This window comes from Dendropsophus ebraccatus, chromosome 3 (assembly GCF_027789765.1).
Source record: "Dendropsophus ebraccatus isolate aDenEbr1 chromosome 3, aDenEbr1.pat, whole genome shotgun sequence".
Lineage (NCBI taxonomy): Eukaryota > Metazoa > Chordata > Amphibia > Anura > Hylidae > Dendropsophus > Dendropsophus ebraccatus.
The window spans coordinates 50294523-50317127 of NC_091456.1; the positions used below are offsets into that span (position 1 = coordinate 50294523).

Consider the following 22605-nt stretch of genomic DNA (forward strand, 5'->3'; position numbering starts at 1 on the left):
TGAGGAGCTAGAAAGTTCTAAACCTCTTAGTGGGGGTGTTCACCATGTGACTATTTGTATATCAGACATAAAAAGACAAATAGATTTGGGTTAGAGGTAGGGGACTGAGCACTGAGTTGCAGATATTAGGAGAGGGAAGATGAAGACAAAATTGGGTGAGGAGAGGCAGAAGAGGAAGAGAGGCACATAACAATAATAAATTATCTTAAAGTGAATGTACCACTGTTTGTTTTTTTAAGGGGATACCAGTGCTGTGGTCCTTTTTCTTAACTACTATCCAGTTCCAACACTCGACGCTAGTCTATTATAGAGCACAAGCATGAAGCACTGGAGGTGGGAGCCGACTGGCACTCAGTATGACGATCTCTCCTTCCCTCTGTGACGCGGCTCCAATAAAACTAATAACAGAAGGGAGGGGTCCATGGTAGTTCAAAAAAAGGACTGCGGCAGCAGTATATCCTCCCCGGTCTATTCCTGTAAAAAACAAAATGTACCAATGGTACATTCACTTTAATATGCTCAGTTTTACTGTAAAGATATAGATACAGCAAACCAGTAAAAACTGGACAAACAAAAGTATTTATTTTTTTTACACACACACATACACACACACATACACACACATATGTCCTATCCTATTTTGTCGTTTTATACATATATATATAATTTTATTTTATTTTTTTAACAATTCTGTTTTATTATTGTTCAAAGATTTTAACAGTGCATGTGTAGGGGTACAAGTAGGTCTGGTTACAGTACAAAATGCAATAAACAACAGTAACTATAATGTGGGACAATGAGTCTACTGGGACTGCAGTACATTAGACTGGAAATCGCCTATAGGAACCACATAGCATACATAGGGTTCTCAACCTTCAGGCTATGTTCACACTGCGTACGAATCCGTACGCAGGTGTTACGCTGCCGTACATGTGCGGCTGAAACTACGGGCATGCAAAAAAATCGACATGTGGCCGGATGCGTACGCACCGCGAACATACACCCTTAGTATAGCTATGCTTCCCTAGCTTGATTCAAAGCGATCTGAAACAGGTCATTTACTTGGAAATCTTTGCCCAGCCCCATAAACCACACAGAACCTTTTGGATCAAAAAATTACGTTCAATTTGGCTGAAATAAGTACTCCGTACGGGACCGCATGGAAATCCACGGCCGTGAGTTTCAACATTTCCGTCCTCAAACAATGGTCTTGTTCATTTTTAACAGCGCAGTATACGATCCGGCCGTAAGCTCATACATAGTGTGCACTCTGCGGGCGTATATCGTATACTTTCAAGCGAACGCATCAACCTCAGAACTACGTGCGTATTTTCGCGGTTCGCATTACGGACGGATTCATACGCAGTGTGAACATAGCCTCAGAGTGTATGAACCGCAACATTTAAGCAACCAAGACAATTAGCATAAAATTGGTGCCCCACATCGGGTGAAATCTATAAAATATAAAGAAAAGGGAAAAAGAAAGGAAGAGGAAACAAACAAAAGTATTTTGGAGTGTAAAACATAGTTACCGGTTTGGGACAAGCTGTGGATCAAGCTCTTCTTTACTGGAAAGTTTATTGTATTCATTCATCTGAAGCAACAATACTCAGCTATTTTATGCAGATCTATTTCTCTAGCGATTTTATGCAGATCTATTTCTCTGTCTCACACAATGAGCTAAGTATTGCTATATCAGATGGATAAGGATAATCAACTTACTAGCGAGTGATGGATGTTGCTACTCTCTAATGTAGGAGATACATCCACATTTTCCCAATACCCTGCTTATATTGTACATTACACCCTGCCTTTCCACCTGATCAGGGCCGTTTTAATACATTGGTGGGCCCAGTGCACAGCCCTCAAGAGTGGGCCCCCCCTTCCCTTTCTGCACATTGTATAATGTACTGAATTTGCCCCCACACTGTATCAAGAGCCCCAATACATACAGTAGTTACCTTATAACACTATTTCCACCATTCAGTGATTACATATTACATAAAAACTGCACTAAACAAAACAGAAAGATATCACCATTGATACCATTACATAATACCGCCACACCATGACCCCTATCAGTACAAGCCTATAACAGAGTGAAGTTACATCCAGTGACTCACCGGAGGCGTCTTCTCCGATCAGAGTCTGTCACCTTTTCTTTTTCTCTCCATCCAGCCTGGGCCACCTTGAAGTCTTCTCCTGGCTGTGAATCTTCTCTCCAGAATCTGCCAGACAAATATTTTAGGCTCCAACACATACAGTAGTTAGGTCCCTTGTACCCCTATACAGTAGTTACACCCCTCTGTACTCCTACATAGTTACACCCCTCTGTGCCTCCATAGTTTTAAGGTGTCCCTGTAGTATATAGACCCTCATGTGTTCCTCCAGTTATATACAGCCCTCCTGTGCGCTCCCCCATTAGTATATAGCCCCCCTGTGCACTCTCCCCAGTAGTATATAGCCCCCTGTGCTCACCCACAATAGTATATAGCCCCCCTGTGCTCTCCCCCAATAGTATATAGCCCCCCTATGCTCTCCCACAATAGTATATAGCCCCCCTGTGCTCTCCCACAATAGTATATAGCCCCCCTGTGCTCTCCCACAATAGTATATAGCCCCCTGTGCTCTCCCCCAATAGTATATAGCCCCCTGTGCTCTCCCCCAATAGTATATAGCTCCCCTGTGCTCCCCAATAGTATATAGCTCCCCTGTGCTCCCCAATAGTATATAGCTAACCTGTGCTCCCCAATAGTATATAACCCCCTGTGCTCCCCCATAGTATATAGCCCCCTGTGCTCCCCCATAGTATATAGCCCCCTGTGCTCCCCAGTAGTATATAGCCCCCTGTGCTCCCCATAGTATATAGCCCCCTGTGCTCCCCATAGTATATAGCTCCCCTGTGCTCCCCCATAGTATATAGCTCCCCTGTGCTCCCCCATAGTATATAGCCCCCTGTGCTCCCCCAAAGTATATAGCTCCCCTGTGCTCCCCCATAGTATATAGCTCCCCTGTGCTCCCCAATAGTATATAGCCCCCTGTGCTTCCCAATAGTATATAGCTCCCCTGTGCTCCCCAATAGTATATAGCTCCCCTGTGCTCCCCCATAGTGTATAGCCCCCTGTGCTCCCCCATAGTATATAGCTCCCCTGTGCTCCCCCATAGTATATAGCCCCCTGTGCTCCCCAATAGTATATAGCCCCCGTTCTCCCCCATAGTGTATAGCCCCCTGTGCTCCCCCATAGTATATAGCTCCCCTGTGCTCCCCCATAGTATATAGCCCCCTGTGCTCCCCCATAGTATATAGCCCCCTGTGCTCCCCCATAGTATATAGCCCCCTGTGCTCCCCCATAGTATATAGCCCCCTGTGCTCCCCCATAGTATATAGCCCCCTGTGCTCCCCCAAAGTATATAGCTCCCCTGTGCTCCCCAATAGTATATAGCCCCCTGTCCTTCTCAATAGTATATAGCTCCCCTGTGCTCCCCAATAGTATATAGCTCCCCTGTGCTCCCCCATAGTGTATAGCCCCCTGTGCTCCCCCATAGTATATAGCTCCCCTGTGCTCCCCCATAGTATATAGCCCCCTGTGCTCCCCCATAGTATATAGCCCCCTGTGCTCCCCCATAGTATATAGCCCCCTGTGCTCCCCAATAGTATATAGCCCCCGTTCTCCCCCATAGTATATAGCCCCCTGTGCTCCCCAATAGTATATAGCCCCCGTTCTCCCCCATAGTATATAGCCCCCCTGTGCTCCCCAATAGTATATAGCCCCCGTTCTCCCCCATAGTATATAGCCCCCCTGTGCTCCCCCATAGTATATAGCCCCCGGTTCTCCCCCATAGTATATAGCCCCCTGTGCTCCCCAATAGTATATAGCTCCCCCTCCCATATAACATTGAAAAAAACAAACACTGTTACTCACCTAGGTCCATGCGTTCCTCTTCTCTTCCCTCCTGTGGCCGCACTTCCTGCGGTCACAAGAGGCTGCACTCCCCTCACCCTCGCGCCGACGCTCCAGTGACGTCGGGCGCTAGAGGGAGAGTGCGGCCTCTTGTGACCGCAGGAAGTGCAGCCACAAGAGGGACTGACAGGGAGGGAGCCAATGGCTCTCTCTCTGTCAGTGCCGCTGCTGCTGCTGCAGCGCTGAAGCGCCGCAGCAGCAGCGGACGGGGGCAGCGGCGGACGGGGGGGCCCTGCAGGGGGCGCCATGGAGGGGTAAGTAGATTACCCATCCATGGCGCTCCCCCCTGACAGGCTGGTGGCCGGAGCCCTGTGCGACCGCACTGGTCGCACATAGCAACGGCCGGCCTGCTCGGGGGGGCCCCTTTAACCAGTGGGCCCGGTGCACGTGCACCATGTGCCCTCTGGTTAAAGCGGCCCTGCACCTGATGGAGAAGCCCGGCAGTGCTGCTGATCAGTCATTCAGACACTCTGCAGTGTGGTAGAGTAGTGCCTGCTAGAGATGGGAGAATTTGCCGAAACTCGCGCGAACCCGAAGGATCAGTATGTGACCCCCGCTACCTGAAAAACATGGATACAGCCAAAGATGTATCCATGTTTTTGAGGCAGTCCTCAGGCTGCATCCACCTTCTCCAGGTAGGGGGATTCAAATGCTGATCATTCGAGTTTGTAAAAAACCTGACTTTCAGCAGGTTCACTCATCTCTACTTCTCTACTCTTCTGCGTAACTGGTAGGTTTTTCCCTTTCTGGGCGTTTCCCAGACAAGAAGAGAGGAAACCCAATTTATATCCCTTAAAAAAATTGGTTAAAGGGGTAGTTCATGGGAAAAAAAATCTTTTAAATCAACTGGTGCCCCAAAGTGCCAGGGATTTTTAATTTACTTCTATTACAAATTCCCAAATCTTCCAGGACATATCAGCTTCTGTATGTCCTGCAGGAAGTGGTGTATTATTTCCTGTCAGAAGAGCAGGAGAGGTTTTCTATGGGGATTTACTATTGCTCTGGACAGTTCCTGACATGGACAGAGGTGTCAGCAGAGAGCACTGTGGCAGACTGGAAATAATACACCACTTCCTGCAGGACATATAGCAGCTGATAAGTATTGGAAAACTTCAGATTTTTTAAAAAGAAGTAAATTACAAATCTCTGGCACTTGCTGAGACCCCCAAAAATGGTGAACTACCCCTTTCTTTTAGTGATATGTGTGGGAGGGAGACTGAAAACCAGCTGAATTTTACAGATGGACAGAGATAATTATGATCAGGTTCATGTAATGTAATTCTTATCCTATCTAATTTAACATAAACAATGCCATAGTGTGGTATAAATGAATGAAAGCTAAATTTGGGAGATGGGAGTGTAGATTAGATGCCTATGAGGCTGGTGCACCTTTATAAGCCCTATAGATGACTGTCTGTCTGTCTGTTATTACCATATGTTTTATAAATGACAGCCCCGGTCAACAAATCCATCTCAGCTCTAAAGTTGATGCAGGTGCCAAGGGAACGTGTTCAAATTCATAAGTATTATTATAGTGTGACACTCCCGTGAACCAAAGCGATGCTTTTCAGCAACAAAGCACAGTATATCCGCATGAATAACTGCTGTAACCGCGGATGATAATAGTTTCAATTTGACACTTGTTTGCCTTCAAGGCCTAGGCATGGTGGAGGATTTAGGAACAAAAAAATAAATCATTTTTTTCCATAAAGACAACAGTGTGTTTTAAAAGCATTGACTCGATATAACAAAAGCTATCTTTATGCATTTACCATATTAATCACATTCTGCAATGCTAACACCGATCAGCCATAACATTAAAACCACTGACAAGTGAAGTTAATGACATGGATTGTTTTATAACAATGACACCTGTCAAGTAGAGGGATATATTAGACAGCAAGTGAGCAGGCAGTTCTTGAATTGTTGGAAGCGGAAAAAACGGGGAAAAAATCTGAGCTGCTTTGACAAGGGACAAATTGTGATACTAGACAACTGTGTAAGATCATCTCGTAAATAGCAGGTCTTGTTGGGTCTTCCTGGTAGGGAGTGATTAGTCCTCATCAAAATGGTTGAAGGAAGGACAACTGGTGAACTGCTGACAGGGTCATAACGGGTGCCCAAGGCTCATGCGTAATGAAGAGCTAGTGTAACACATATTTATTTCTTGTAGACATATGCCATATACATCAGAGGGCTAAACCAATGTAGTTAAATCAGCCCCTGAACTTAGAGAAAGAAGAAATAAACACAAGGTGGATACAAGACTTGAAACTTAAACTTACTATTTATTTCCTGTTGCTTATATAGCACTAATGTAGTATCCCACTACAGGTGGTTCTACTTGTGTTTATACACCCAGGTAAAACTAGTTCTTTCAGATGCCACAGCTAGTGCATCTAGTTGCTGTGCCCTACTCCAGCCACTAGGTGTCTCATTCCCCCTGTGCACAGCTGCAGTATATGTGGAAAGGTTTAGCCTGTGTTTACACTCTGTACACCACACTGTCTCTTCCACACACATCCTGGGTAGTTAAGTAGTTCAGTTGTAGTTTGGCTAGAGAACAACACCTGTTTTATTCAGGGACTCACACCAAAAACTATGTGCTGCTAGACCTAGATAACTGGATTCATAGGAAAATCCCTTGCCTATGCCGAGGATCTTAACTCCAGGACAATCACCCCTTAAGAAAAGAGGAAGAGGGACTGATCTGCAGTAGAGCACAGATTGCAAGTTAGCCGCTCTCTACTGAGAATGCTCGACTATGTGGGAAAGCTGTCACTAGTTAGCTCAATTCAGAGACAGAGGCCTGAGACTTGTATTAACTCACAGAGCGGTCTCCGAGACTGTGTAGGCAGAAAGGAGTCAGATAACACAGATTTATCTAAACGTTAGAACAAGGATTTCTTCAAGATACACTTCACACACATCCCGGGCAGAGTACTGCACCAAATAGGCAAGGGCTTCTATCTGGTCCCAACCTGCTTCTTCTTCTTTACTCAACTCCTACTCTTCTCTACCTCAAGTTGCTTTTTGAGATGCTAATTGTATTGTTGCACTGAGTACCTAAAGCACTGTTATATTTTTGTATCGCACTGAAGCCTTTAAGTATAGGACCCGGCCCCTTTAACCCCCCGCTGCCGGCCGGCCGCAGCCCTGAGCATACATTACCTGCTCGGCGCTGCGACTGTGTGAAGCTCCCGGCTCCCCTCGCTCCTCATCAGCCAATCAGTGCATGGCATGCTTGGGGTCGGGGCTGCGGGCGTCTGGCGGCGGGGGCCGGGTCTCATACAGGCAGCGGATCCCATTCAGCTTTACACTACAGGATCCGCAGCGGATCCGGTACGTGTAAAGCTAACCTAAGAGGGATTCTGTCATCTCTGTTGCCGCACCTTGCACCTACACCTGCACCTCACACCAGTGGGTATTACCACTCTTGGCCACCTTGACAAATTGCCGCCAAAACACCAGAGCCCACTAGCTGGTTCAACACTAATATCCAGCACCCCAGGCCACAGCACTAACATATTTCACAGCGCTGTTCACAGGTTTGGATTATCTATCCTTTTCTTCTGAGGACCTTCATAAAATACATCAGCTTACCCATAAAACTTGAATTTTTAGTCATATACAAGAACTATACTTCAAAATGTTATTGCGTTCAAACAGGTGTCTGTAATATCTCCTCACAATGCTTCCATCTATTTCCTCAGTTTGCTGGCATTGAGATACTTACAAATCTGGGGGCATTGCCCAATTCTCACTTTGTTTTTGACATCTGTTATTCAAATCTAGAATTCAGCAATATTCTGATTTCTCCTGAAGAGGCACTTTTGTCCATTTCTAAATCCACAAAGGGTTTACTATGCCACATCCTGGGGGTAGATAGGGTACTGTTTCCTACATGTTGGAAGTCATAACTCTCCCAAGTCTTACTTTATAGAGGTTTTGGATACAGTTTTCAGAATGGAAGGGCTAACCCCACTGGATACAGAAAATTGTGATCATTTAATAAGGACTAGTATCCATTGGACATTTATTGTGATACCCCGGACCTAATATTATGGATTGGATAAATCCTTAAAGGGGTACTCCAGAGAAAATATAATGTTTTAAAATTAACTGGTGTCAGAAAGTTATACAGATTTGTAAATGACTTCTATTCAAAAATCTCAAGCCTCCAAGTACTTATGAGCTGCTGTATGTCCTGCAGGAAGTGAAGTATTCTTTCCAGTCTGACCCAGTGCTCTCTACTGCCACCTCTATCTGAGACAGAAACTGTCCAATGCAGGAGAGGTCTTCTATGGGGATTTGCTACTGCTTTGGACAGTTCCTGACATGAACAGAGGTGGCAGCAGAGAGCACTGTGTCAGACTGGAAAGAAAAATCTACTTCCTGTATGGTATACAGCAACTGATAAGTACTGGAAAACTTGACATTTTTTAATAGAAGTAAATTACAAATCTCTGACACTTGCTGAGACCCCTAAAAACTGATAAGTACTGGAAGGATTGAGATTACTGAATAAAAGTAATTTACAAATCAGTATAACTTTCTGACACCACTTTATTTAAGAAGCATTTTTCCCCTCCTGTGTATGCGATTAACCTGTAATTGAAACACATAATTGTGGTTAAGAACACTAAGAACAGAGAGAAAGATCTCTTACATCATCCTTCTTTTAAACCTATTTTTCCTTTTAGCTTCTTGTCTTGCTTCCCTCTAAGTATGCCTTTACATTTGTGCCCTTTTTTTTTTTTCCTAAGGAAATTTAAAGTGATCCTTTGGATGTTTCATATGTTAATCTTGTATAAATGAATCTTTCTTTTCTATTCAACTATCGTAGCTTTGATTTATGTGAGAATTTTCCTAAAAACTTAATGAAAAGAAATTTGCCCATACTAGTCATTGTCTTCAAAGAGCTCACAATGCAATACTTCACAGACTTATATTACTGTCAATTTCACAGATGATCTATCAGTAGGTTGTGGAGTATGGGAAGATACCAATGCAAATTCGAGGGGAACATACAAACTCCATTCGAAAGGAGCCTCCGCATTGAAGCTGAACCACTATGCTGCAGTGTATTGAAGCCTTTCTCCGCTCATACACTGTATATACCATATACTCATTTATTTTTCTCATTATCATTTTGATTTTCTTTCTCAGTGCTCTCTCTTTGTATGACATGTATGACATTATTATGTCCATCAATCAGCTATAGCATTAAACCACTGACAGATGAAGCGAATAACATTGGTTATCTGGTGACAAAGGCACCTGTCATGGCATGAGATATATTAATCAGCAAGTGAGCAGCCAATTGAAGTTGATGTGTTGGAAGCAGAAAAAAAACTAACAAATGTAAATGTCTAAGCTATTCTGACAGGGGCCAGTTTGCTAGTTTATTGGATTACAGTATTGCTAAAATGTTCCCAGTATGCAGTGCTTAGTACCTACCAATATGGTCCAAGAAAGGATAATCAGTGAACCAATAGTATGGTTATTGGTAACCATTACCATTGTTATGTATTAAAGAGGTTGCCCAGTTAGGGCCCATTCACACTACGGAAATCAGGTGAAATTCCGAGCGGAACTCCCGCCAGCGGAATCTGCTCAGAATCCCGTTTGATATCTGTTTCAATAAGATGCCTCGCACGCCTCGGCTCTCCACGGCCCTTATACTTATATTTTTACTTCTTACAATGGCCAGGTGAGGCTCCATTAAAAAAAAAAAAACTGTTCTCACCTGCTACAATTGTTCACAGAAGCGGGTCTAATCTTTGGCTGAGATGGGTTACCTCCGCAGACAGAAATCAACAGGTCACTTTCTTGTGTTGAGTAATCCTCAGGAACTGGTGAGAAGTGACCAGACAATGCTGGAACGCAATGGCGGTGGATCACAGCAGGGGAGTACAGTTTTTTGGGGATTTTTTTCCCAAAGGATTTAACCAGGTCTGGTCACTTTAAAAGTTAAAATATGTCACTTACCAACCTCTTTACTTTACCGATGGTATACAAAGCTCTTTTTGAGAAAAAATATTTGTAAGGTACTTAACTCACCGCAGTCCAACAGCGGCCCCTGTCTCCTCCTTTCAGTGCTGATGGAGTCACTTTGTTGGACTGGCGGTCCTGCTTACAGCGGAAACAGGACACCAGGATAATTAGACTTAGCACATGACCTAGGTTTCCTATTTCCAGCTATAAACTATTGACACAGTTGCATGTGTTATTGGTTATAACAAGACAGCTATTTTTGGACTGCAAGATTTGGATCTTCTGTGTTCTGACCCCTGGCTTGTCTCACTGGTCACAGGTTTTCCTTCTTCTTTTCGGGTTGCTTTCCAGGTTCTGACACCGGTACAGCTATGACTTTGTCCCTGAGGTTACCTCCTGGCTGTGGCTACTGATTTTTTGTTATGATTTTGTCTCTACTATGACAACATTTCATGAAATTACAGTAGTTTAGCTATCTCTTCTTTAGTATTATTAGGTTGTGAAAATTACAGCAGCATTTAGCAGCTCTTTAAGTAGATTCCATTTGATCCTCTTGTCCAGTATTCCTTCCTAGAAGTTTACAACTCACATAAGACGACAACTCAGAAACTTTCATATCTGTAAATACATATATAATGGTTTTCTTAGGAAGATGTATATCTGATCCTGCTTAAAGGGGTACTCCAGAGAGTGACAATGTTTCTTATACATTGCTTTAATAAATTTATATTACTTTGTAGTATAACTTAATTAAAATAACTGTATATTTTTATGTATACATGATTTTATGTTCGATGGCAGCAGGACTGGACGACATGGGCCCCTCTGCTGTCACCAACAATTGTGTGGGGATCTGCAGGGCTATCTAAAGGTCCCCATGCACCTTAGACATTAGTCAGCTGAACCCTCCACTCTCGGTGGAGTAGGCAGTCATTCTAAGATGTATGGGGCTCTCTTGACCGTCCACCAACAAATGTTGTCTGTGGAAATAGGGGTCAGGCAGTGATTTCCCCCCTTATTTTGGGAGAGATAAGCCACAGTGAAAGCTCTCTCCCTGTGGCCTTACCCTTCCCATAAAGAACACAGGATCTCTTGGCGTGCTAAATGTTCCTATGCATAGGGAAAACAGGTGGGAAAGATAACTGACAGCTGGACGATCGTTTGTCCATCAATCACTGAAAGGGTATAGGGACCTAAAGGAGCATTCCACTCAATTTAAACTTTTAATATGTTGCTGCCCTGGCTGAGAACTTAACAAACAAACTACTCTTGAGTTTCCACTCTCCCCTGGCATCCTGCTACATAATTTTCGGGTCCCCCGGAGCACGGTCACAGCTCCACTTCTGAGACAGACTTGTCTGGCAGTGACAGCCTGCTCAGCCAATCATTGATTGCCTCCCCAACCAGTGATTGGCTAAGCAGGCTGTCACTGCTGAGACGGGTCTGCCTCGGAACTGGAGGCAGGATTGATGATGTAGGAGGACACCTGGGGACTGTGGAAAGGTAACAATAGCTTGTTTGTTAGGTTCTCAGCCAAGGCAGCAACATAGTAAAAGTTTAAATTGAGCGGAATACCCCCTTAAGCCCTGCAGTTCCCAGTCCCCTGTTCTGATCCAGCAGTTCTGCAAAGCACTATTGATAAAGATCAGCCCCCTTACCCCCAATGTAATGTATTCTTAGAATGTACAATAAACTGGTGCACATAGACCAAATATTATTTTATGTGCAATAGTATACAAACATTACTGTGGTCACCACTATTGTCACTATTCTTATAGAAGATTGGCAAAAGCAGTGCTAGAAATTTTGGAAAAGAAAGTGTAATAAAAAATAACTACAGCCCATGCCAACATCGTTGAAAAAAAGTTCTGAGCTGAAACCTAGCTTTGCTAGCATAGGAAACAGTGAGCATCAGGTAGCTTTCATCCTTAAATGTTTGAAGTTGGCAATTCATAAGAACAAAGTCAAGCAGTAAACATTGTGGACAACAAGGCTAGACTGGCAGAGGGCAGAAATGATTCTCTTCTGACCGTAATGACCACCTTCTCATTTGTATCTTACTAAACAACCATGGGAGGATAAAGTGACCTACAAAAAGTTTAGCAAGCTAGGTTAAAATGCATGGTTAGGACAGGTCAAAAGAGACTTCTAGAGACAGGGCTGAAGTCATCTACCCTAGAGGACAGTAACCCTTCCTGTGGGTTTAGCGCTGCATACTGTAGTCTTAGTCTCTCATAAAGAACTCTGTTGATATAGTCCCAGTCTCACTCCAACTCCTTTACAGACTATATAGCAAAGGGGCTCCAGGGCCCTGGCCTAAGCCAGGCCTCACTTGAAACTGCTGCAGCAAAACTTTCTCTCCCTTGTTGTTCTCACTGCAGACTGACTACAAGGCCTACAGGAACTAAAAAAGGCCTAAATAGGGGTGACTGGGCCTAACACCTATTGGTGGAGAAAGTACTAGAGTGTGGTTGGCTGTTTAATGTGTGTGGTACCTGCATATGTGATTGGTCAGACAATAACACAGAAAGCACAAAGGTTAACCCTTTTCCTTAAACTGTACATAGAGAATACAAGACATAACATAGGCTCTAGTGACACCTAATGGTAGGAAAGTGGGTGGTGCAGCTTTCAGTCTCCAGCTTAGAAATACAGTGGTACCTCCGTTCTCAAACTGCTCGGAACACAAACTTTATTTTCAAGGAAAGTTTGCTTTGGTTCCCAAATTCTTGCTCAGTTCTCAAACACTTTTCAGGCACCCAGTCTTGACGTCATCGATATCTGAACATTTTGCAAACGTGGGTCGTGGGTTGTACCTGGTGTGTTTAGCACTGGTAAGGCTTCACATACAGTACAGCACTGTATAAGACTGCTGGAGAGCCTATAAAGTACGCTAGTAGTACAGTTAGTGCACCATTATCTCCTATCCATTACAGTGCCAGGGTGGGGAGCACACTATACACTAAAGGATGAGTGGTGACTACTGTACTATAATTGCTGGGTAGAGTGAATGTTTCTTGTGTATAATGTACTGTACAGTATAGTGCTGTTCTGTAATATACTGTAGAGATTACACTGGGCACTTTTGAATGTAATATATGGGTACTGTAGGTAATTATTGGTGAGTGCTGGAACCAATTAAACACTTTTTCATTATTTCCTATGGGAAGACACTGCTCGGTTCCCAAACTGCTCGGTTCTCAAACTGTCTTCCGGAACCAATTAAGTTTGAGAACAGAGGTACGACTATATAACTATATATAGAAATACCTGATATAGATACCTCTTGACAGGTGGAATAGAAACTTAGTGGCACACCTATGTTGGGACACTACACTAATATCACTATGACAAATTGCCCTTAACACCTTAAGATATCCTCAGCTTCAGGTTCCAGAGCTAGCAAATGATGTCCCTGAAATACTCTGTCATACCTCCCAACTTTTGATGGAAGGAAAGAGGGACATTTGCTACGCCCCTACAGACAGACATAGTCACATCACCTATTACCATAATATAAGAAACAATTATTATCACCACATCTTTACCACTTACCATTACTACATAACATCTACTATACAAAGAATAATATTCTCCCTCGCCATTGACCATATACCATAACCGTAGATTAGGATGTACACGGGTTCTGGGTACACGGATCTGATTCTGAGGTCGAAAAGAGGGACATGTAAGGGGCAAAAAGGGACAGAGGGGACTTGGGTCAAAAGTAAGGACTGTCCCTTCAAAAGAGGGACACTTGGGAGGTATTCTCTGTATAGTTTAAGGCCTGTAGGGCTACATAGTACTCTCATAGTGGTGTCACTATACGCAGATATTCTATATTGTGTGCCCAGTAAAATTTCCAGGCCATATGGTAGTGACAACAAGGTAATATCATTGATACAGAACTGTACATACTATTGTCGGTCAGAATGTTGTGCCAACCATACAGCATGATGCCTATCACAAAAGTAGCCAAAGAAGAGTTAGAACAATAGGAATTGCTACAACAATAAGCACAAATGTGTATGAAAGGAATTTCATTACAAATGTGGCAGGAAAAAGTGTGCATACAGCAATGCCAGCCGAGTACCCTTACAGTATCTCCTCCTTTGTCCTGTACTGCTCTGTTCTCCTAACAGGTGGTGAATGGTTTCTATATCCTAAACTAATTACAGCTATAAAGACAAACAGTGGCATCAGCCAGCTATGAATGGGGTTATTATACTGAAAAATTTGTTGGGCACGTAAGAAATCCTTCAGCAGGAAAAGACGCTTGCAAATAAATTACCTTTCCTGAACGTTAGTTATATTCTAGCAGATTTCATCTTTTGCATTTTCTGTTGCAATTTGTCATTTCCTGGTACTTTAAAGAATGATGATTGGGCATCTATATGAATAGAAAGGTTATATTGTGAAAGTGCAAATGATGAAGAAGGATTTAACAATAGATATTTATTTATTTATTTTTTTTATCCCAAGGTTCACTTTTTATCTACAATGGTCCCTTTTATCCTTTTTTTTAGAATGGTGGACAAGGTCATGCAAAATTACTTGGGGATAGTAGATTAAAAATGTGCAATTCTGAGAATAAATGGAGTTGCCTGAAACATCTCTAAAGTTATCACTGGCTAATTGGATCTATTTACTTGAAAATCTTCAATCTCATTCAAGGTCAGTTTTCACCAGATAATAGAAGCTATGACACTGACATCTAGTGGTAATCCGGCACATCTACGCCTGTAATTTACCATATGTCTGAAGGAGAAATGCTAACTCATCGCACATGAATGAGGCCCAAATATTTCCACATACTGAAAATACATTTAAAGGGTTTCATCCTAGCTAATCATTGTGTGATCCACTTTGTATTCTGCAACTGCAGAGATATTTTTCAGTGCAATCCAAATGCCAAAGGGCTTCCTGATATAATAGACCACACCTGGCAGCCATAAATGTCACACACATACTGGAGATATCCTCATTCCTTTAACCAGGCCTTTCTTACCTTGACCCTACATCTTATTGACCTTAGATGTCCCTGTATGTATTATATATCTGCATCTCTCTTCAGGTCCTCATTGCTTATTGTGTGGTCTATTTCTTAGTGACATCCGAGATGGACAGTCCTGGGGACCTTATAGAAAGCATAGGCACAGGTGAAAACTTTGGCTGTCCAGGCATGAAGGGAATTGTAGTTTTGCAACAGCTGGAGGCTGTTTTTTTTTATTTATTTATTATAGGGAAATTTATATTTGAGACTGAAAATGTACATCCTTTTAGCTTCAGAAAGGCTTTTTGCCCCAAAACACATCAGAAAAGACACCAATATAGTAAGCGCGGCTTCATTCTCTTTGCATGGACAATAATGTCGGTGCCATTAACAATACAACAATAAATAGGAGGGGAATTTGTGAAAAAATGCACCTGGTACAGAGTGGTAAAAATTTGTACATTTTGTGCGACCATTTTTCGTGACAGGCAAAGATTGTAGATTGCTTACTGCCTGGCTCACAAATCCCCATCACAAATTGCTGCAGCTCAGTCAGGTCTCTCGTATAATATTGTGCTTACTCCCTGCTGTCAGACCCCACCACACTCATTCCCTGCTGTCAGACAGTTACACTGAGTCACACGGCAGGCAGAGTCTGTCACACGGCAGGCAGAGTCTGTCACACGGCAGGCAGAGTCTGTCACACGGGCAGGCAGAGTCTGCTATGGTAACTAACTGCCTGTCCTGTGCTGTCAGTGAGTAGAGCTGGCTGCCAGTAAAGGAGTGTGGGTTGGGCACCGGTGTCAGGGTTAGTGGCAGGCATTGGGCACAGTGTCACTGTCAGAATGGGCTGTGTGGTAGGGATAAGAAGCACAGGATACTATTGGGAAGATGTATCAAGTTCTTATAGTAAGATTGTTGCCCATAGAAACCAAACATGGCTCAGCTTCATTCCCACTGGTGTCAGGGTTAGTGGCAGGCATTGGGCCTGTCTGGCCTGGGTCTGTCACAATGGGCGGTGTGGTAGAGATAAGTAACACAGGGCACTAAGATTTATAAAGCTCTTATGGTAAAATTGTTGCTCATAGAAACCAATCACAGTTCAGCTTCATTCCTCATATTGCTCTGGTAAAAGCTGTTATTGGTTGCTATGGGCAACAAATAGGGTCTTACTCTAAATCTCCTTCATGCGTATTATAATCCCATTATGGGCCCAGCTGCAGTGGAGCAACTCTCCCAGCCGTCCCTATATGACAGCTCTGCCATTCTGTATAGTGCACAGAGAGTGTAGGGGCTGTAAGGTCGGGGGGGAATACCCTGGAACCTGGAAACTTTTCTGATATTAATAATATTTAATGACTAATAACTGAGTATTATATCATCTTAGATAGAACAACATGACAACAGATTTTCCCGAGCTGCGTGTTAATCCATACCATGGTGCTATGTAAGTCAGTTATACTTCATATACATTATGTAGGATCTGTTCTCCATCATGATTGTCTTTAGCGGTCCAGCACCCACACCCAGTAACCTATTTTCTCCATTTATAGACTTTATTTTTAAATTCCATTCCTTCACACATTGCATTTTTATGCATTTTTATTGCAATGTTCATATTTTGTCACGAATTGTGCAATTGAGGCCAAACATTGCTATATTACTGCAATTGCGCAAATCAGTGCACTATAGCAAAAAACGAAAACTCGATGTGTGAACACAGCCTTAGGCCAAAGCTACACTGCAACCTTTTGCAATGTTACAAGATTGATGTAGTCCTCTTGATTGCATACAACTCAACATATCGCTTAAGACAGCAGCTGAAGTTTTATAGGTAAAATTAATCTTATAGCACTACAAAAAAAATCACAATGTAAGGCCATGTTCACACAATGTATGTTTTACATAAATCAAGGCTGTTGTTGCAATTTGCAACAATGGCCGTGATTTATGCAAAACATATGATGCATTTAAATGAATGGAATCCCGGCCGGAGCGTATACACATAGTATCCCATCTGACCGCACGAAAATCTGACATGTTAGTTTTCTGTGGCCGCCTGTCGGTCCACACAATGGAGCATGTGGCAGCGGTGAATTGGGATGCGCCCGCATCCCAATTCATCAGAAATGATTGGGATGTATTGCAGTATCGGCCGGGACTATCTTCTATGACACCGGCCGTTCTGTGACCCAGCCGGTTCACAGAACGGCCGGAGTCCTACGCCATGTGAACATGGCCTAACTCTGGCCCAAAGCCGTTTTCACACTAGAATAATACCAATGCTTTTTTTGTGTCCATGTCATGTCCACAAATCCCGTCCTAGCCATGTGTCTGATGACCAGAACTGACAGTTATGTGAAAGTGGCCATAGGTGTATTTTAATTCTCAAAAAACCCTTTCCAAACCAAATGAGCCACACATTTCCAAGTTTTTGTATTACTTTTTTGAGAATTTTTTGAGAATTTTTATTCATGTTTTTGTTTTAGGGAAGTTTTTTTTCTTGTGTGTTTTATGCAAAATAGATCTTTGCAATTGTCAACTATTTTCACATGCAAATAATGCACCAAAATGCATAAAAACATGTGCAAACTGTGGAAGTGGCAGCACACTCCACTCCCTGGCATGCTGCCCGATCTGACTAATTACAGGAGTCGGGCTCCATTATAGACTATGGAGCAAATCTCCTGCTATCAGTTGGATCAGGCTTTTGCGGGCTATAACTCAAGATCGCAGCAGGTGATAGGACTGGGACCTGGGGTGATACAAGTTTTTGACATGGCAGGATGGCAAACCACAAAGGTTTGTAAAAAATTACAGCATTGCTTTAAAGGGATACTCTTGTCAAGGGACCTTTAAAGATATACCTGGTGATGGGTTTTGTGAAAATAATAAAGCACACTTACCTCCCTGGCCCCCGCACCACGGCTCTATTCTGCTCTTTTTCATGGCCCCAGTGTGGTGTCCCACCACAGGTGTTCCTTGTCTGACACCTGTCGCAAAATCCCTATACTCTAAAGTAAGGTGGTGATGAAGATGTTTATAAGTTTTGCCACCAGATGTCAGTTTTCTATGTATAGCCTTGTATATATGTATTGCACAGCTGTAGTCACTTTAGGGTTAACCTTTCTTTTGTATTGTATGATTCTGTGGACCAGTGGAGATACTTCTTTCTTTTCTACCTATCTCTAAGCTCCTTTCTCACTCTCTTCTCCACCACTCACAAGGACTCTTACATACCCTGTAGGAAGTAGTCACTTGGGGAGAGGAAGTGTAGTGTCAGTTTCCCTCTAACTCTCTGAGGAGTAGGGCACACACAGAACAGACATCCCTGCTGAACTTAGCCAGGGCCTGGCTCTGCCAGGTTCCCCTGTCCGGGACAGCCCAGCTGTGAAGTAGTTAGAGGCACACGTGTATAGACAACCCAGAGACTTTCCTTTCTAAAGCTATAACTACAGACACTATGCAGTGCTAGACCCCTACTGGAGGTCAGAGATCACCCCAGCCCATGCCGTTACCTCTCTGAAAAGTACAAGGCAGCTTACTAGAATAGAGGAACTGACCCGGAAAGAGCAAAGATACCGTAGGAATGTCTACATACTCTATCTCGCAGCACAGGTGAAACCGGGACACCCTCGGACACTTAGCTTCGCCCAGGTAACCTAGTCTGGGGCTTGTGTCACCCTGATAGGACGGGTCTCACGACAATTCAGGGCAGAAGGTGGTTAGTGAAACACGGGCACAAGTATTCTTCCCTCAAGTATTCTCCTCTTCTCTCAAGTATTCTTCTCTCAAGTTCCGGCAGAGCACAGTAGTACCCTGGGTTGGGGCTCTCAGGAAAAACTCCTCTCCTCTTCTCTTAGTGTTGAGCAGTGATGCTCAACACTTAGCTCCACAAGCTCTGCTACTCTACCTCAGCACTTAAAGTATCTCCCAGCACAGATTCAGTGAACACAAGTCTGTATCTAAGAAGTTCTCATACCAGAGTATTCTGTATTGCAAGAGAATATCAGTAAAATCATTCTATTTATTCTACTGGGATTCAGTGATCATTGCCCCAGCACCTACACATTTCAGCTACATATTCCTTGAGGTAAATGTCCCCTTTCTGTGGGTGGTGGTATCGACAGTGCGGGTGGATCATCTCCCCACTCTGGACCACTGTGACAAGAGCCCAAAGTATTCATCACAGCCCGGCAGGTCACAGACCATTGGGGAACAGTATAGCCAGCCACAACTAAAAGCAGGTATACCATCACACCTGTGTGCTGAATCAGCACTGGTGTCACAACGGTACCATCACCGGCTAGGCTATACCACACAACCAACCACCAAAGAAGTGGCGTCACCGCTACCACCTTTGTGTGTAACCGGTAGCACCGATCCCAGAAGCTCGCCACACCAGGGCCTGGAAGAGGCCCAACAGCGGGACAGAGCGGTAAGATAGCAGCAATGGCCCTGGAGCCAAGGAGGTAAGTATGCTTTATTTTTTTCACACAACCCTGGGTATATCTAAAAAGAAAAAAAATTCCTTGTCTGGAGTACACCTTCTGTATCCCCCTTACAGACCTTCAAACATGGAGTAAAGTGAAACCGGCTCAGTTGCCCCTAGCAACCAATCAGATTCCACCTTTCATTTTCCAAAGAGCCTGTGAGGAATGAAAGGTGGTATCTGATTGGTTGCTAGGGGCAACTGAGCCAGTTTCACTTTACATCATGTTTGATAAATCTCCCTCTATATTTTCTGGTATATCACTGGACCTCCCCTCTTCTAAGATGAACATCATTATTTGTCTTTACCAGGATGTCCCTCAGTAAATGACTTGTACACTTCTGTTGCAATTATTAAGTCTGGCTTTTTTGGCACCAGGCTTAAAGGTGTAGAGGTTCTGGGGATATATGTACAGGTGCAATGCCTCTACATAAATCCTGTGTGTATCTCAGCCTGTCCGTTCACACGCACTGAAACCGACGCACCTCCTCTGCCTGCGTTCTGCTCCTTCCCTGACCCTCTAGTGCAAGTAGCGCAAAGTGGCCCGATGCAAAAGAAGAGAAACAGGCCTTTGGGGAAAAATATATGCGTATCAGGCCCTTTTATGGCACAATATGGCAGCCACGCTATGTAATACATGTCCCCCTATATGTTTATTGTTCCACATAAGGGAAGCAGGAGACAGCGATCTGCTGGAAATTGAAGGAAGGTGCTGCAGGCTTAGGCAGCAAAACGCTGATCTACAAGATGCCTTGGGGAAAGCTGATACAGAAGTCCGCGAATTGTCTCACGAAATTGCATCCCTACGGGAAATGAACAAAAGGTGAGGTAACATAAGACTTGTTACATTCTATCACTTACATCTCCTCTACCTATTCTTACAGTTCTTATGTCAGGGGCATGGGGGTGGTACAGCTGCCCTGGGCACAAGGAGAAGCACTATCCCCCCCAACACACATCACCCCTGTCATAGGCATGCTGATACAAGCAGTGAACTGAACTCCTGCATTGTAATACACTTAATACACAGTGCAGTCAATGGCGCTTTCAGGAATTGAGTTGACTGCTCGTGGCAGAAGAGTCAGCATGCCTGTCGCATTTTCACAGCATATCCTGCCGCGTCTGCAAAGTGATAGGTATACTGTAAATGGATTCTCTCCTAGAACAGGGTCCCTGAACAGAGTCTCTGATCCGAACCTAAACCATACAGCTCCATATAACGGCTCCAGGCAACATTTTGTATATACCGTAACAATCTATTCATTTATTTATGATATGACTAGGCGGTTATAAGATAAACAGATAGAACAGACCTGAGATACACAGATATAGGTACACAGTAGTACACAGTTTCTGGCCAATAAATAAGCCACAGCCCACACACAGTATATTTTGTTCTGTTATAATGCAGTAAAATGATTAATTAAAATCAATAGGCTCCGTTGGTTGTTGGTGCCCCTCATGCAGCAGACTGTCCTGCCCGTTTTTTGTTTTTTTGCTACTGAACAGAATTTACAATGGAGGTCCTGACCTCTGACACAAATGTGAACCTAACCTTAGTACGGTGGCTTACTTATTATAGTGTGAAATAAAGTAATGAGTTGATCATGCCACACATGACAACATTCAGTGAATAGCGGCCGCAGAAAACTGACATGTCAGTTTCTTGTGTCACCGCTAGATCCCAGCCAGACTGTATACTATGGGAGACATGTATTAAAGGGGTTATCCAGCGCTACAAAAACATGGCCACTTTTCCCCCCTACTGTTGTCTCCAGTTCAGGTGCGGTTTACAATTAAAATTAAGCTCCATTTACTTCAATGGAACTGAGTTTCAAAACCCCACCCAAACTGGAGAGAAGAGAAGGGGAAAGTGGCCATGTTTTTGTAGCGTTGGATAACCCCTTTAAGGTGCGTATCGACGGAAAGTGCCGATTTGTGTATTATTTTATTCGCAAACGGCCAATTTGCGAATAAAATATTTGCATATCGGCACTTTCCGCCGGGAACGCCAAGGGGGCGGGGTGGGGGTGTGGAGGGGGCGGGACGGGGGGCTCCGGCAAAAGATACGCCGAAAACCTACTCCACCTTTTAGGTGGCGTAGGTTTTCTGCCGTGCGCACAGACGCGCACGGGATTTATGTAGAGGCAGTACGCCTCTACATAAATCTCCGTAGCGCCAGATATGCAGGGACATTTTTAAGTCCGGCGTAAAAAACGTCGGACTTAATAAATGTCCCCCTATGTGTATACACTCCGGCCGGGATTCTCTCAGCCTGCAGCACTATGTAAGTACCGTAGAAATCACACTTTGGAATCCTGATCAAACTCTCCTGGCGAGGGAAGTAGAAATAAATTACCTTCTTTATCTCTTTTCTCTTTAGCTTACAGAAGGAAATGGGTCAGTTTATGGATCTAAAAAAACAGGTAGAAACCCTGAAGTTTAAAGTGAACCAAAATGAGGAAGCAGCAGATATTGAGAATCAACTAAAGAAGGATAAGGTATAACAAGTAACTCCTAAGCCCCAACGCAAAATCTATAATGGCACCCTGCTCTAATCATAATTGTAAATGGGCAAAATATAACATTGAACTAATGGTTCAAGCAACCAATGATAGATTGTAAGAAGTCAGGTGTGTTTGATATTTTTACCTACCACATGCAGATATACGATAGTATTCTGCATATAACACGTGGTTATGACTTGTCCAGTGAATTACAGCAGGGAATGTATGCCACACATATAAATGCTAGTATGGATGAAGCATCATTTGTTGGACAGATAAATAAATGAACCACCCATGTTAGGAAGCCACAGTCCTCACCAAGAACCCATACAATATACACAAACTATAAACACTATCAAAGGGGTGACTACAGAAGTCATTTTTTTAGCCTTGAATGTACATTTTGATCTTCTTCTTTTGGTATTTGGATGGTTATCCAAGTAGTGGCTTTAATATTATTTCTTTAGAGACACATATACTGTAGGTGCCACCTTAACCCCAAAAAAGACAAACAGATAGATGAAATATATTTGTTTGTTTGCAGGAAAGAAGATGCCAACAAATGATAGAAAGAGTAGACCAGCTATTAACCAAGGTGAATATTTATTAATAAATCTAGATACACTGGTACCTTGGTTTAAGAGTAACTTGGAT

At 43.4% G+C, this 22605-nt stretch overlaps 1 protein-coding gene across 7 annotated transcripts in view; it reads left to right on the forward strand.

Moving 5' to 3' along the window:
- LOC138785607 (myosin-6-like) overlaps positions 1-22605 on the forward strand; it is a 452023-nt gene that overhangs the window by 419032 nt on the left and 10386 nt on the right. For 2 of the 7 annotated variants that reach the window (XM_069961715.1, XM_069961721.1), the window contains exons 1-5: positions 15706-15760; positions 16340-16399; positions 20115-20267; positions 21828-21945; positions 22496-22546. In XM_069961715.1, the coding sequence (XP_069817816.1) occupies positions 16350-16399; positions 20115-20267; positions 21828-21945; positions 22496-22546 (372 nt within the window). In that variant the 5' untranslated portion in view covers positions 15706-15760; positions 16340-16349. Of the gene's footprint in view, positions 1-15602; positions 15761-16110; positions 16254-16339; positions 16400-20114; positions 20268-21827; positions 21946-22495; positions 22547-22605 lie in introns of those variants that run through there. The other 5 variants (XM_069961716.1, XM_069961717.1, XM_069961718.1 and 2 more) reach the window with 5 other exon arrangements.